Consider the following 14,398-nt stretch of genomic DNA (forward strand, 5'->3'; position numbering starts at 1 on the left):
GCATCCCAGGTGCCAGAGGAAGATGGGGGAGGGAATTTGGGTTGGTGAGGTCCTATTCTCAAAGAAGGCAGGGGAGGGACCTCTGGAAGAGAGGAGGGAGGAGTCCCCTGTGACTCAGAACTGGCCATGCCCCTGGCTTCATGCCATCCAAGGCTCTCTGGGCAATCACACCTCAGACGCTGCTGACAGAGGGATCTTCTCCAGCCCAAGGCTCACCCTCCTGCCTCCTTGCCAGTTTCTCCCCCAGAATTCTGAGCCACTGTCCTCCAGATCCTTCCTTTCCCTATCTCATCTCCTTGGCAAGTCTCTCCTAGCCTCCAACTCCTCTACTCCTCCCCATATTGCAGAAATCACAGGAGTCCAGACCCCTCCTCAGACCTAAGCATCCCTGCCTCCAGCACCTCTCCCCTCAGACCCAGGTGTCCCCTGGCCCCTCCTGCCTCTGTATCAGTGTCAAGTTTAAGTAAGGAATGTCAAGGGTTTCCAGCCACCATCCTCCATGAAGATCTATCAACTTCTCCTCTCCCAGGCAAGTCGCCCCAAATCAATATTCGATCTAAAGTTTAAAAAGTAATGAAACCTCGAAGTTGCACTAAATCAGCCTGGAGACACCTGGCCCTCCCTTTTGGCAGCTCCCATATACAAGTGTGGGGGTGGGTTCGTTTGCAATGACTTGAGATAGTGCTCTTGTTGGATTGTTTAAAAAATTACTTCCTTTCTTTTTGGACAGACAGCTCAACATAGTAGACAAAGGCACTGACTCCAGAACCAGGCTTCTTGGATTCCAGCCCCTACAAGCTATTTGCACATGACTTCCCCATTCCTCTTCCTTCATTCTTGAAGTGAGAGAAATAACACCTATTTCCCAGGTCTGTTGTGAAGATTAAATAAACTTAATATTCAGAAAGTGCTAGAACAGTGCCTAACACGGAATAAGCCGTCAGTTGAAGCCGTGTTGGCTCTTATTGTCTGTAATTTCTGGCACTTTTTTCCTTGCTTACATTCTCAAAGTTTTCTTGTAACACGTTTTCTTTACTGAAGACTTTTGCAGAGCACGTCAATTTGGAGAAAAACATCCTGTACATAAGCATGCGTGGCACACAAAGAGGGCAGAATCCTAAAGGTCACTGGCAGATGCCTGCAGTTGGGAACCTCATTATCTCTCTTCTAGAGGCTCTTAGAGGTGGAGCTCCACACCGCCTATCACCTCCCTCCTTTCCCACGAGGCTCTCTCAACAACTCCCCCTAGCCCTCCCATCCCTTATTCCGGTAAGGTACACCCGGTGGGAGCACCAAAAGGTGGATCATGTCTACCGCCATGTTGGAAATTGAGTTCCAATCCAAAAGGCCTGACCATTTCCTGGGTGTTGGATGTTGAGTAATTAACTTCCTTCTCTGAGCCTCAGTTTCTTCTTTGTAAAATGGGAGTGGGTGTAATGAAGTCGTTTAATCATTTGGTCAACATTTTCTAAGGCTTCCTCTGGGCCAGGTCCTATGAGGGCACTTGTTGACTTGAAGTCACAGGGGTGACTTAGCCTCAGTGCCTGCCCTCAAGGAGCTCATGATCCAGTGGGGGAGGGGGGTGATGTGGATCCAGATGCTTACGGTCCAAGGTGACCTGGGGGAGGCACCTGCTGTGGGAACCTAGGTGAGAGAGTGACTAACCCAAGTGCAGGGAGTGGAAGTTGGAAGGTGTTCAGGGAAGGCTTCCTGAAGGAGGTGATATCTAAGCAAAGACTTGAAAGACAAGTTGTGGCCAGGGGAAGGTGAGAAGAGCATTTGGAGGGGAGAATAGCATGGGTGAGGGCCCCGAGGTGAGAGAGCAATCTTCATGGCTGGAGCACGAGACCCATGGGCAGAGCCGGGCTGTGCAATGTGGTGGTTTCTCACCACGGTGGCTCCTGACTTGTGAAATGTGGCAAGTTCTAAATGAGATGTGCTGTAAGGGAAAGACACATCAGATTCCAAACACCGTGCAAAAACACATCAGATTCCAAACACCGCGCAAAAAATAAGAAGGCAAACTATCTTTAAACATGTTCTTATTTTGATTTCACATGGCAATATTGGATGTATTGGGTTAAATGAAATATTAAAATGAACTTGTTTCTTTTTACTATTTATTTTAAATTTTTTTTAATTTTTAATTTTCTAAAAATTTTTAATATTTATTTATTTTTGAGAGAGAGAGAGAGAGAGAGAGAGACAGAGCCCAAACAGGAGAGGAGCAGAGTGAAAGGAGACACAGAATCTGAAGCAGGCTCCAGGCTCCAAGCTGTCAGCACAGAGCTTGACGTGGGGCTTGAAATTACGAACCACATGATCATGACCTGAGCCGAAGCCGGACGCTTCATTGAGCCACCCATGTGCCCGTAATTAATTTTTTTTTTTTTATTTTAGAGAGAGAAAGCAAGCAGGAGAGAGGGACAGAAGGAGAGGGAAAGAGAGAGAGAGAGAACCTTAGGCAGACTCTATGCTCATCACGGAACCCAATGCAGGGCTCGATCCCACGACTCTGGGATCATGACCTGAGCCAAAATCAAGAGTTGGATGTTCAACCGGCTGAGCCACACCTAGATGTCCCTCTTTTTACTATTTAAAAAAAAAGAAGTGTGTTATTAGAAAATTTAAAAGTGCACGTATACTTGGCATTATATTTCTATTGACCAGTGCTGCCCTGGATGCTGAAGGGTCTCCCAACACCTGGCTGAGGGGCTGGGACTTTGTCCCAGAGATGATGGGGCAGCCAGAGTAGGGCTATGAGCAGGAGAGGGGCAGGGTCAGCTCTGGGTGCAGGAAGACCCCTCTGGGGTCAAGGGAAGGATACAGAGAAGGGGGAAGAGCCCAGGGTGGTGCTCCAGGTGGGCGACAAGCAGGTCTGAGCTGGGATCAGGGACATGGGGATAGAGAGGAGGGGGCCAACAGAGAGAGAAGGTGCTGGGCCGGGCTGTGAGAGATCCAGCCGGTTGTCAGGGAGGATGGTGGGTTCTGAGAAGATGCTGAGTTCAGTGGGAACGTGGGTGTGAGGGGCCTGGAGGAGGTTGGGAGCATGGGAGCAGTCTGAGAGCACTTTGAATGCCAAATGTTGACTTTCATCCCCCAGTGCCAGGCCCAAGCTGGTGCCGAGGTGGACATTACTGATACCAGTTGTCCTCATGTCCAGTGATCGGCCCACAAGTCCCTATTTTCCTTCTCATGCTCTGTGCTCATCACATCCATTTTTATTTCCCTCCCCGAAGCCACACTCCTGCTCGTCAGCCCACATCCACCACAAGCCAGGCCTCTATGCCCTGCTTCTCCTGACCCCAGGCCCGACTTTCAAGGTCCAGCTTCAAAGGCACCTCCTCAAATCCCCCTGGATCCCTCCATAACACCCAAAGCCCCCATTTTGCACTCCCACATCCCTCTCGCATTTTCTTGCATCCTTGCTTATTTCCCAGCCTCTCCCTACATGTTGAATCTCATCATAAACCCTCCCGTCTCCCTAAACTAACCCACATCTGGGCAAGGGCACAGGCTTCTCATGGAAATGCAGGGGAAGCCAGGGGAGGATAAGCAGACAGAGATGTGGAGAGTGTCAACAGAGACTCAGAGAACAGGGAGAGAGACAGACAGAGATCCAGAGAAAAAGATGGGGAAAGAGGCGGAAGAAACACAGGAAAACAGAAAGACAGAAACAGAAAGAGAAAGAGAGAGACGGATGTGGAGACACCCTCACCGTGGCCAGAGGGGACAGAGGTGGACAGTGAGACCTCAGAGGTGGGCAGACTTAAAGCAGGGGGACCAGGAGGGTCAGAGGTCCTCATATCCGGGCAGAGGTGGGTGGACAATCAAAGGACAGCAACAGGACTGTCAGACAGGGACAAAGGGAAGCTATTGACACAGCCGCCCGCCTGCCCGGAAGAGAGGTTGAGAAACGGAGCTTCTGGGAGCATGGCACTGGGTGTTGGGGGCGGACAAAGCCCGATTGTTCGAGGCCCCTTTCCCCACAGCGCCAGGGCCTGCGCCCCAGCCCAGGGCAGAGGCGGATGCCAGCTTGGTGACACATGCTTTCTCACTGGCTTGCTGATTACGGTGGGGACACGGAGGTCGTCAGCACCCACAGAGGGACTTACGGGCAGGTGCGTGAATCACCCCAACCCCACTGACCCACACGGCCTGGTTTTCAGCACCTGAGGGCAGCAGGCCCAGAGGTGGTGGGATCCCTGCAGGCTGGGGGGCACTGTTTGCTCCCCTGGGCATTGGTATTTGGGTCCTCAGACATCTTCTTGCTTAAGGACCTAGAAGTCTAGGGACTGAGGAGGACAAGTTTCCATCTTTTCTCCTTTAGGTTCAAGAGTGTGCATGCCTAGGCCCTTCTCCTGAAGGTCTAGAATTCTAGGGCCCCCTCCCCTCCTCCCTCAGAACCTAGAGTCTGACCCCCAGCCTCTCCTCCTTCAGACCCAGGAGTCCAGACCCCCAGCCCCTCCTCCCTCAGACCCAGAAGTCCAGGCCACCAGTGCACTCAGGGGCTGGTGTTCCCTTCCATGGAAGCCCAGTCAGGGGTCATCAGGAGCAGAGCCATGGGGCTGTGGGGATGGAAGGAATGTGTGTGGGAGGTCTGGGTGAGGAGGAAAGGGTGGGGCGGCCTCCTGCCTCAGGGACCTGGGGAGACAGGGGTTAAAAGGAAGCACCAGGAGTGTCTGGGGACAGGAACAGCCTCTTCCAGGGAGGCCAGGAAGCCCGGGTGTCTGTCTGGCCTGGGCCCCACAGCCCATACATCCTCTGCTGTCTGTCTCACTGGCTCTGGCTCCTAGGCACCCTCTCTGCTTTCAGTGTCCCATCTCTCCCCATAACACCCTGCATTTCTGACTCTCTCTGCCTCTTTGTCTATCTGCCTGCGCACGTGCTGTCCCTGCCCCAACCCAAGAACCCCTCGGCCAGGAGTCCTCTGGACCCCCAGGTAGCCGGCCCCCAGCAGGTAAGATCACACTGCACCCCAGAACCTCCAGGTGTGGGGTGAGTGACAGGGTAAGCACAGAGCCAAGGTGCAGAAGAAAAACCCCATGGGGAGGGAAGAAGTTCAGAGCCCCTCCTGGGCCATGCCCTTCTGTGGGCAGGCAGCCACACTGGAGCCCAGAGGAGTAAGAGACTAAACGAGAATCACACTGTGAGCCGCTGACCGCCCCAGCGGTTCCGGCTTCTCGCTCAGCCCGCCCTCGTGGGACCCCAGGATGGAAGTCATGGTTAGACTGACAAGAAATCAGGAGGCTAGGTGAAGGACAGATGTCAAGGGCCAGAAGAACATGCAGGCTGGAGTGGAGGGGGGCTGGCGGAAGATGGGAGGAAGGGCCTGGGGCGGGGGTTCGTCTGAGGCAGAGACTGAGGAGCATTTGGCTTCCTTTCTCAGGAATGGGCACGAAGACGCTGGTGGTATTGATCCTGATGGCCGCAGGTGGGAAGAAAGGGGACAGGATGGGGCAGTTTGGGGTGCAGTGGGGGCTGCTGATGGGAAGGAGTTTGAGGATGGGGATGGGCTTTGCACAGATATGGAGGTGGGGTGGGCTTGGAGTGAGGAGGAAGTCGGGAGCTAGGTTAAGGATGGGGGGGGGGGCGCAGACAGGAAGGGGAGTGGGAGGTGGTCTGAAAGATGGGGAAGAGTTTGAGGGTGGGGGTGGGAAGGAGATGACCTGGGGTTCACCCTGGGGGATTCACCCGGTGTCTCCAGGCTTCCTCCCTGACTCAGACCCTTCCTCTCTCAGCCTGGGCAGAGGAGCAGAATAAGGTGCTGCATGGCGGACCGTGTGAGCAGACGTCTCACCCCTACCAAGCTGCCCTCTACACATCAGACCACTTGCTCTGCGGAGGGGTTCTCATTCACCCGCTGTGGGTCCTCACCGCTGCCCACTGCAAAAAGCCGTGAGTCTCCCCACTGGGAGTGAGGAGTAGTTGCAGTGAGGCCTCGATGGGTGTGTGTGTGTGGGGGGGGAGGGGTCTTGCAGATTTCAGGCACAAAGTAACACACACATCCCCCTGCCCCAGCACAAGACCACCAGGTAACCAGGTTCATCTGGCCAGTATTTAACTGAGCAATAACTATCTGTCAGGCACTGTCTGGGGCCCTGGGGATACAGCAGTGAAAAAGACAAGCAAAATTGCTGCCTTTATGAACAACAGACCTTCTAATTGGTGAATCAGATCGTGCGGGGTCCTGTAGGTAGCAATGGCTCATTGGATTTCATTCTTAGTGCAGTGAGAAGCCACCGGAGAGTTTCATTCAGGGAAGCAGCACGATCTGATTCACATTTTTAAAAAAATGTATTTATTTTTGGGAGAATGCAAGCAAGGGAGGGGCAGAGAGGGGGGCAGAGGATCCAAAGCAGGCTCCCTGCTGACAGGCTGACCACAGTGAGCTCGATGTGGGGCTCAAACTCATGAGCCATGAGATCATGACCTGAGCTGAAGTCGGATGTTCAACCGACTGAGCCATCCAGGTGCCCCTGATTCACATTTCTTTAGAGCACCCTGGCTACCATATTGAAAGTGGGCTGGGCAAGGAGAAATGAAGGGATGCATGTAGATTAACCTAAGGATGATGGCTTGGACCAGCGTGGTGGCAGTGGGGACGGAGGATAGGTGGAAAGTTTGGGAGGTATTTTGAGACTCAGCCAGCAGGACTTGGTGATGTAGAATGGAAGAAGCAGGGCTGACCTCCAGGTATTTGACTCAAACAAGTGGGTGTTTTGTGGTGTCTCTCTGAGTCAGGGGAGAGGGAAAGAGAGCCAGGTTGGATATGGGCAGAGGAATGTCAGACATTTTGCTTTAGCCGTGGTGATTCTGGGATACCAGGGAGATGTCCAAGAAGCATGAAGGTAAGCCACTGGTGCTCCGGTGAGAGGTCAGAGCTGGAAGTAAACATGAAGGTGTCACCACAGATAAGTGGTATTTAAACACAGGGTGGGATGAGATCATCCAAAAAGTGGACATAGGTAGAAAAGCAAAGAAGGCCCAGGACTAATCCTCAGGGCACTAATGACCACTAGTTAGATTAACAGTTGCCATTTTGTTCAACGCTAACTACAGACCGGGTGCTGAGTTAAGCGGTTTATATATATATTTCCTGGAATCTCCACAGTAAGGGACTCTTGGCCCCATTTTGCAGATGAGGACACTGAGACTCAGAGATGTAGTAAGTGGCAATTCAAGTGTTTGTAAACCTACAGGTGCCACTCCCCACTGTGGGGGGAGGGGTTTAGTCATGCAAGGTTATGGACTTAAGGGTCCCCTGCACGGTCTCCCCCCCATGCTCAGGCATTGCGCTCACCATTCTCGTTCATCCATTTGGTACACATTGATCAAAGCATCTGCTAAGAGCCAGATTTGAGCTGAGCAGTGGGGACTTAGCAGTGGATGAGAGAAATACAGAGCCTCTATTCTTGGGAACACAGGAGCAGAAAGGCACAGAATGTTTTTTAACGAACAAGCCCATGGAAAATCATAGAATTACAAATTACCCTAAGTCTAGTGGAGGAAAAGAACAGGGATGTTCCCTAAGAGAAAAAAAACAGAGGTACCCACTTTAGATAGAGGAGGGTGTCAGGAAGGACCTTCTAATGAGATGAAGTTCAAGCTGAGGCATGGAAAATGAACAAGGGTAGACAAATGAAGAGGGAGGAAGAGCATTTAGAGCAGCAGAAGTGCAAAGACAAAGGCCCTGAGGTGGAAACAGTCTGGAGTGCATTAAGAAATTTACCAGTTCACAGCAGGGTAGAGGATGGTGGAAGGAATTTTATTCCAAGGGCAATGGGGAGCCATGAGAAAACTTTGAGCAAAGGAGTGACTCTTTGATCCATTTCACAAATGTTCATTGGTTATCTATCATAAATATGACAGACACAGGTCTAGGCACTGAGGACACTATATCTGAACAAAACAAAAATCCCATTTGATATTCTAGAGCTGTGCCACCTAATGTGGTAGCCACAAATGGCCAATTAAATTTACATTAAGAAAAATGCAATGGGATGACAAATCCAGGGGCCACATGTTAAGTGCTCAGTAGCCGCTTGTGTCTAGTGGCCACCATATCAAACAGCTGCATGCCTGAGAAAGTTCTATTGAACAGTGCTGCTATGGTAGGAAGAAAGAAAATAAAACAAGTAAATATTTAACAGTAAAGATATAGTATATCAGATGGTAATGGTAGGTTCTCTGGTGACAAAGAAAGCAGGAAGGGGAAATAGGACTTGCATACTAGGATGGATATTTGCACTTAAATTGGGTCATCAGGGAAAGCCTCACTGAGAAGGTGGCATTTGAAGGAAGTGTGGGAGGGAGCCATGCAGCTATCAGGGGAAAAGAGTTGCTGGCAGAAGGAGCAGCTGGTGCAAAGACCCTGGGGTGATAGGATGACTGCTGTGTTCAAGGAAAGTCAGGGAAGCAAGTGTGGCTAGAGCAGAAGGAGAGAGGGAGAGAGTGGGTTGAGGTGATATCTGAGAGGTGATGAAGATAGGATGTGCAGAACCTTGTGGGTTAGGGTGAAAACTTTAGCCTTTACTCTGAGTGAGATGGGAGTCACGGGAGGGGCCTGAGCAGAGGAGGGACAGGAGTAGGCAGGATATTTTATGTCATTAAAATTTCTCCGGTTGTTTTGTGGAAGATAGACTGTGGAAGGGCAAAGGCAGAAACGAGGAGTCCAGTGAGGTGGCTTCTGCCAACATTCTAGTAAGAGGTGATGGCTCCAGACCAAGATGGCAGCAGTGGGGGCGAGATGTGGTCACGTCCTGGATATACTTTGGAGAGCCAAAAGGATTTCTGGACAGCTTTTATGTGAGGCATGAAATAAAGAGAGTCAAGAATAGTCTCCAAGGTTATTCTGGAAGGATGAAGTTGTCATTTTCTGAGCTGGGAGGAGAACAGGACAGATGGTTCATGGTGCACCAGGCCACCCTTTCTTGCCATCACAGCCCTCTCTGAAGTCTCAGCTGCAGTCCAAGGGCTCCAGGTAAGACCCAGCCCTCCTCTTTCCCAGGAATCTTCAGGTCTACTTGGGGAAACACAACCTTCAGCAAAGGGAGAGTTTCCAGGAGCAGAGCTCTGTTGTCCGGGCTGTGGCCCACCCTGGCTATAATGCTGCCACTCATGACCAGGACATCATGCTGTTACGCCTGTCTCACCCAGCCAAATTCTCTGAACGCATTCAACCACTCCCCCTGGAGCAAGACTGCTCGGCCAACCACACCAGCTGCCACATCCTAGGCTGGGGCAAGACAGCCGATGGTCAGTAGGAGGAGGGTGATGGGGAAGCGCCAATGGGTGACAAGCTATGGAGGAGGTGGGCTCATAGTGAGGACCAATGGGGCAGTGTGTCAATGTGTGAAAGGTCAGTGTGGAGGGGAGGCAAATATGGGCGTAGGGCGAATGAGTGAACAGTCAGTGGAGAAAGTAGACCCATGAGTGAATGGTATGGAGAGATGGGCCATAAGATGAAGGATCAATGAAAAAGGAGGGTCAGTGGGAAGATTCTAATCAAGAAGGAGGCCAATGATCAAAAGAAACCAATCAGGACGCACAGATGATCAAGAAGAGATAAATGGAGGATGGACAAATGGAAGAAGAGGTATCAATAAAGCATGGCAGCCAGCTGAAAGATGTTAATTGAGAGTGCAAATGGGGTAGAGAGTGATAATAGAGAAGAACCAATGAGGAAGAGTCAGTGGTCAAGAGGAATCACTAGACGGAGGACTGGGGGAGGAACAAGTCTAATGGGTCAGCAGGAACCACTGAAGGTGGGTGGGCCGTTAAGTGAAGGGCCAAAAAAGGAAGGTGGACCATTGGGTGAAGGACCAATAGGAAGGGAGAGCCAATGAAGGAGGTGGGTTCGTTTAGAAAGAGCCAATGAGGGAGGTGGACCACTGGATGAAGGGCCAATAGGAAGGGAGAGCCAATGGGAGCAGGGGCAGGGAATGAAACCAGTTAGGAAAGCACCAATGGTCAAGTGTTGGCCAGTCAAGATGAACCAATGGAAAGAAGGGTCCAGTGAATGATGAAAGGGTGGAGGAGGGACTAACAGAATAGAGTCTAGAGGTCCCCTGGAACAACTGAAGAAGGTGGGATCAATGAAAAAGAAGAGTAGAGGCAGAACCTTAGAGAAAGGGAAAACCAATAAGAAATGAGGATTCCCGGAGAAAAGGTGATTAATAAGGAAGAAGGGCCAATGAGAGGAAAGAATGATGTAAAGAGGGACCAATCAAGAGTCAGAGCCAATGGGTTTTTATGAAAGAAAGACAAATAGGAAGAAGGAAACCAGGGGGAAGTAAGGACCAATAGGAGAGAGGTGACTCATAGGGGTTGGAAGATTGCTGGTGAGGACGTGAGAAGGACAGGTTGTGAGATGAGCCTGGCCCATCTTTCTCTGCAGGTGGATTTCCTAACACCATCCAGTGTGCATACATCCATCTGGTGTCCCATGAGGAGTGTGAGCGTGCCTACCCCAGCCAGATCACCCGGAACATGGTGTGTGCTGGGGATGAAAAGTACGGGAAGGATTCCTGCCAGGTGAGGCCACCAGGACCTGCCAGTGACATAGCCAAGAGCAGAGACAGGAAGAGAGAGATACACAGACCCAAATAGAGCTTTCCATGCTGGGGGACAATCCCAGGAAGAGAGTCTTAATTTGATACTCAGAGACACAGCCAGGAACAGGCAGAGATATAAAGACAGCCAGTAGAGACAAGGGTGGAGATGGAGAGGTCAAGAACCAGAGAGACACAATAAGGAGGCAGATGGTGTGAGGGGACCATCCTTCCTCAGACAGAACCCCTGAAAGTCCTGTTTGGACATGGCCGAGCTCTGGAGGTGGGCAGACCACAGCTGCAGAGAGACAGAGCTCATCCCCACTCCCAAATACCTCCTTTAACTTGGGGGTTTTGTTTTCCCCATCATCCATCAGATCTCTCCTATTTATGGCAAAATTTACCCCGGGGCATTGAGGGACGTGAAGAGACCAGTCAAGAGGGAGAAAGAGACAGAGACAGAGAAAGCGATACACAGCAAGTTGGATGCAAAGAAAGGGCAATCAGACAGACCTCATTTCCAAAACTGTCTTTTCTCGCTCCAGTTTTGTTGACATGCATGCATACATCATGGTAGAAGTTTCAGGTGTATAGCATAGTGTTTGGCTTCCATATATTGTGGAATGATTGTTGCAGTCAGTTAACTTAGTACGCATTATCCCCTGTGGCTTCAATAAAAAGAGAAGCAAAAAAGATGGGAACCCAATCCCCACTCCCCAGATTAGAAATAGTGTGAATTTGTTCAGATCTGGCTTTTGTAAAGAGGGGCCTGATTACAACTAATAGTTTCTCTTTTTTTAATGTTTTGTTTATTTTTGAGACAGAGAGACAGTGAGACAGAGCACGAGTGGGGAGGGGCAGAGAGAGAAGGAGACACAGAATCTGAAGCGGGCTCCAGGCTCTGAGCCATCACCACAGAGCCTGACACGGGGCTCAAACTCACAAACTATGGGATAATGACTTGAGCCAAAGTCGGACGCTTATCCAACTGAGCCACCTAGGCGTCCCCACCCCACCCCCCAAAGAGATTTTATTTTTAAGTAATCTCTACACCCAACATGAGGCTCAAACTCACAACCCCGAGATCAGGAGTTGCATTCTCCCCTGACTGAACCAGCCATGAGTCAGTGTCTCTTTTTCTTTTCTCTGTGTGTGTTTCTGTATCTGACTCTCTCCCTCTTTTCCACAGGGCGATTCCGGGGGCCCGCTGGTGTGTGGAGACCGTCTCCGAGGTCTTGTGTCATGGGGAAATGTCCCTTGTGGATCCAAGGAGAAGCCAGGAGTCTACACTGATGTCTGCAGATATGGCCACTGGATCCGAAAAACCATTCAGGCCAACTAACCCTGACATGTGACATCCAACTCTTGACCTGTGACCCCCACCTGCTGGCTCCAGAATATCTCTGACCAAGACTTTACCTTCCCCCCACCTGCCTAGATCCAACCCTTAATGCTTAATAAAAGCAGCGACGTGACAGCACAAATTCACCCTGATTTTACCCCAGCCCCATCCTCGCATCACTGGGGGCAAGTGGGGATATGAGCTAAGGTCTTACCCCCACCGCTAAGAGAATGCAGGAAAACTCCTTCCAAGCATCTCTTCTTTCCTGGTTGTCTCATGGGCTCTACTCCTTCTTGCAGAAGGGTGGTCACAAGTCTGGCAAATTTCTGCTCCTTGCTAGTCGTCTGCCCTTAGGAAGTGACTTCCTTCACTGTGTAGATTTTCTCATCTGTAACGTAAGGATAATGACAGGACATTCCTTATTAGGTGGCAGCTGTCATTGGGAAGATTCAAGATTCCAAATGTGTGGAACACAGACAAGAGGGCCTGACACCCTAACACACCTGCTTGAACAATAAAGAGTGGATTTTATTATTATTGTGATTTTTTTTTTTTTGCTTTTATTCCATGTCTGCCTCTCTGAAACCCAGATATTCTTAAATACCTTTTACAGCCCAGTCTGGTTTTTCCTCCCCTCTAAGAAGACATCTGTGAGTACTCCACCTGGTTCTAGCCTTCATGGTGGCTCTCTCCCCTCCACTCCTTTTGTAGCAGTGAAAGCAGGGAGGAGAGAAGGCTGGGAGGTCACTGTGTGTAGATGGGAGAGCAGAGCAGGAGCCAGATCCCAAAAGACCGCGGACTCTAGGTTGAGAGGATAGGACTTTCTCCTGAGGGCAGTGGGGAGCCATGGGAGGCTTGTGAGCAGGAGCAGCACTGTGGCTTTGTACAGGATGGACCAGAGAGGGGAGACTGGAGGCCAGGGAGGAGATTGAAATGACAGTGCAGAGAGAGAGGAGGGCTGAGTGGCGCCTGGGTCGTCTGGGGAAGGAGGCTGAATATGGGGTCACTGTATGGAAAGGGTTGGGTGGATGACATTCTCATAGAGGAGAGAACCTGTAGAAAGTCCTGAGGGTGTGAGAACATCAGGTGTGGCCCAGATGGCACAACACTCAGGTGATGGCAAATCACTCAGGATGAGGGAGCCAGGGTTTGAGGAAGGAGGAGTGGGTGGTGTGGCTGAAAGTGTGGGTCAGTAGAAGGCAGTGTTGGCCTTGAATGCCAGGAAGAAGCACTTGGCCTTGATCCCGAGGGCCTTGAGAAAAGGACAGGGTCAGATCTGTGCACCAGAAAGATCTTGCTGTGGTCCATTTGAAGGGACAGCAATGGGCAGAGGGGAGGAGAGACTGTAGGTCCCCCTAAGAAATGAAGGGAGCAGACACCAGGCTTCTTCATGCTTTCTGGGCTTCTCCCACCAACATGCACCATACGTGATCCCTAACCAATGTAAACACTTCTACCCCCAAGTCCCAGGCCTGTCCCTGTCCTCAGAGAAGCCTTCTTTTCTTACAACCCCTATGCATCATCTCTGAGGAAGGCAAAACAGCCTTTAAGCCAGGTGTCCTTCCAGGGAGGTGAGTGGGATGGGTAGGGGCTCCCAGAGAGAGAGGGAAAAGAGGGCTCTACATGGGGTTGGATTTAAGAGCAGAGAAATATTTAGGAACAGAGGGAGAATCAGAGACAGCAATTCATCTGTTTCAATATTTACTGCAACTTTATTTTTACCCAGCACAGCATAGAACAAAATTGGAAGTTGTTAAACAGAGCAATCGCATCATAGGAAATGTTCAAAGTCAGTCGTGTGTTATTCTACAATGGGAGAGTTATGTGGTCCAAAGACAGAGGAAGTCTTAAAAGAACAGAGACCCTCAGTTGCAACGGTCTTCAGATTTAGAGAAAAAGCATACATGCATGTCTTAAAAATCTAAGCAAGGTGAAAGTTGATCAAGCCACATGATGGCAGGGAGTGGCTGATTTTTATGTGTACACGGAAATATTGTCATGTGAATGGCCTGGGCCCGCCTTGACCAATCCCTTCTGAAGGTTATGAATGACAAATAGGGCCATGAAATGCGCCAGAGTCACCAGGAGGAGCCAGTCAGTGGATGTCCAGAAGAACTAAATCAACTTCAGTTAATTGAGAGAGAATTGTCTTCCTTTTTCAAAGATATTTATTTATTTTGAGACAGAGAGCACAAGCAGGGGAGGGGCAGAGAGGGAGGAAGACAATGTCAAGCAGGCTCCACACTCAGTGCAAAGCCTGACGCGGGGTCGATCTCGCAAACCGTGAGAAATCCGCTGAAATCAAGAGCTGGACACTTAACTGACTGAGCCACCCAGGCATCCCAAGAATTATCTTCTTTAATGGATACGACTAATAATAAACACTTACTTAGCACATGCCAGGCACTGGTCTACGGACTTTATATATTAACTCACTTAATCTCCACAGCAAGCCTGTGTGCTAAGTTGGAGTCATACCAAATTTACGTCCAGTGTTGGGAGA

General features: G+C 50.4%; 1 protein-coding gene across 2 annotated transcripts; it reads left to right on the forward strand.

Annotated features, from left to right (window-relative positions):
• The first annotated feature begins 4,000 nt into the window (after positions 1-4,000).
• KLK6 (kallikrein related peptidase 6) lies at positions 4,001-12,432 on the forward strand. 2 transcript variants are annotated; one of them, XM_058708500.1, is made up of 7 exons: positions 4,007-4,121; positions 4,910-4,960; positions 5,390-5,434; positions 5,742-5,898; positions 9,011-9,258; positions 10,400-10,536; positions 11,743-12,432. In XM_058708500.1, the coding sequence occupies exons 3-7, from the start codon at positions 5,392-5,394 to the stop codon at positions 11,893-11,895; spliced, it is 738 nt and encodes a 245-aa protein (XP_058564483.1). In that variant the 5' UTR covers positions 4,007-4,121; positions 4,910-4,960; positions 5,390-5,391; the 3' UTR covers positions 11,896-12,432. The 2 variants fall into 2 exon arrangements, with proteins under 2 accessions (XP_058564485.1, XP_058564483.1); XM_058708502.1 differs by lacking the exon at positions 4,910-4,960 and having other exon boundaries at positions 4,001-4,121.
• The last annotated feature ends 1,966 nt before the right edge of the window (positions 12,433-14,398 follow it).

Source organism: Neofelis nebulosa, chromosome 17 (assembly GCF_028018385.1).
Source record: "Neofelis nebulosa isolate mNeoNeb1 chromosome 17, mNeoNeb1.pri, whole genome shotgun sequence".
Taxonomy (NCBI): Eukaryota; Metazoa; Chordata; class Mammalia; order Carnivora; family Felidae; genus Neofelis; species Neofelis nebulosa.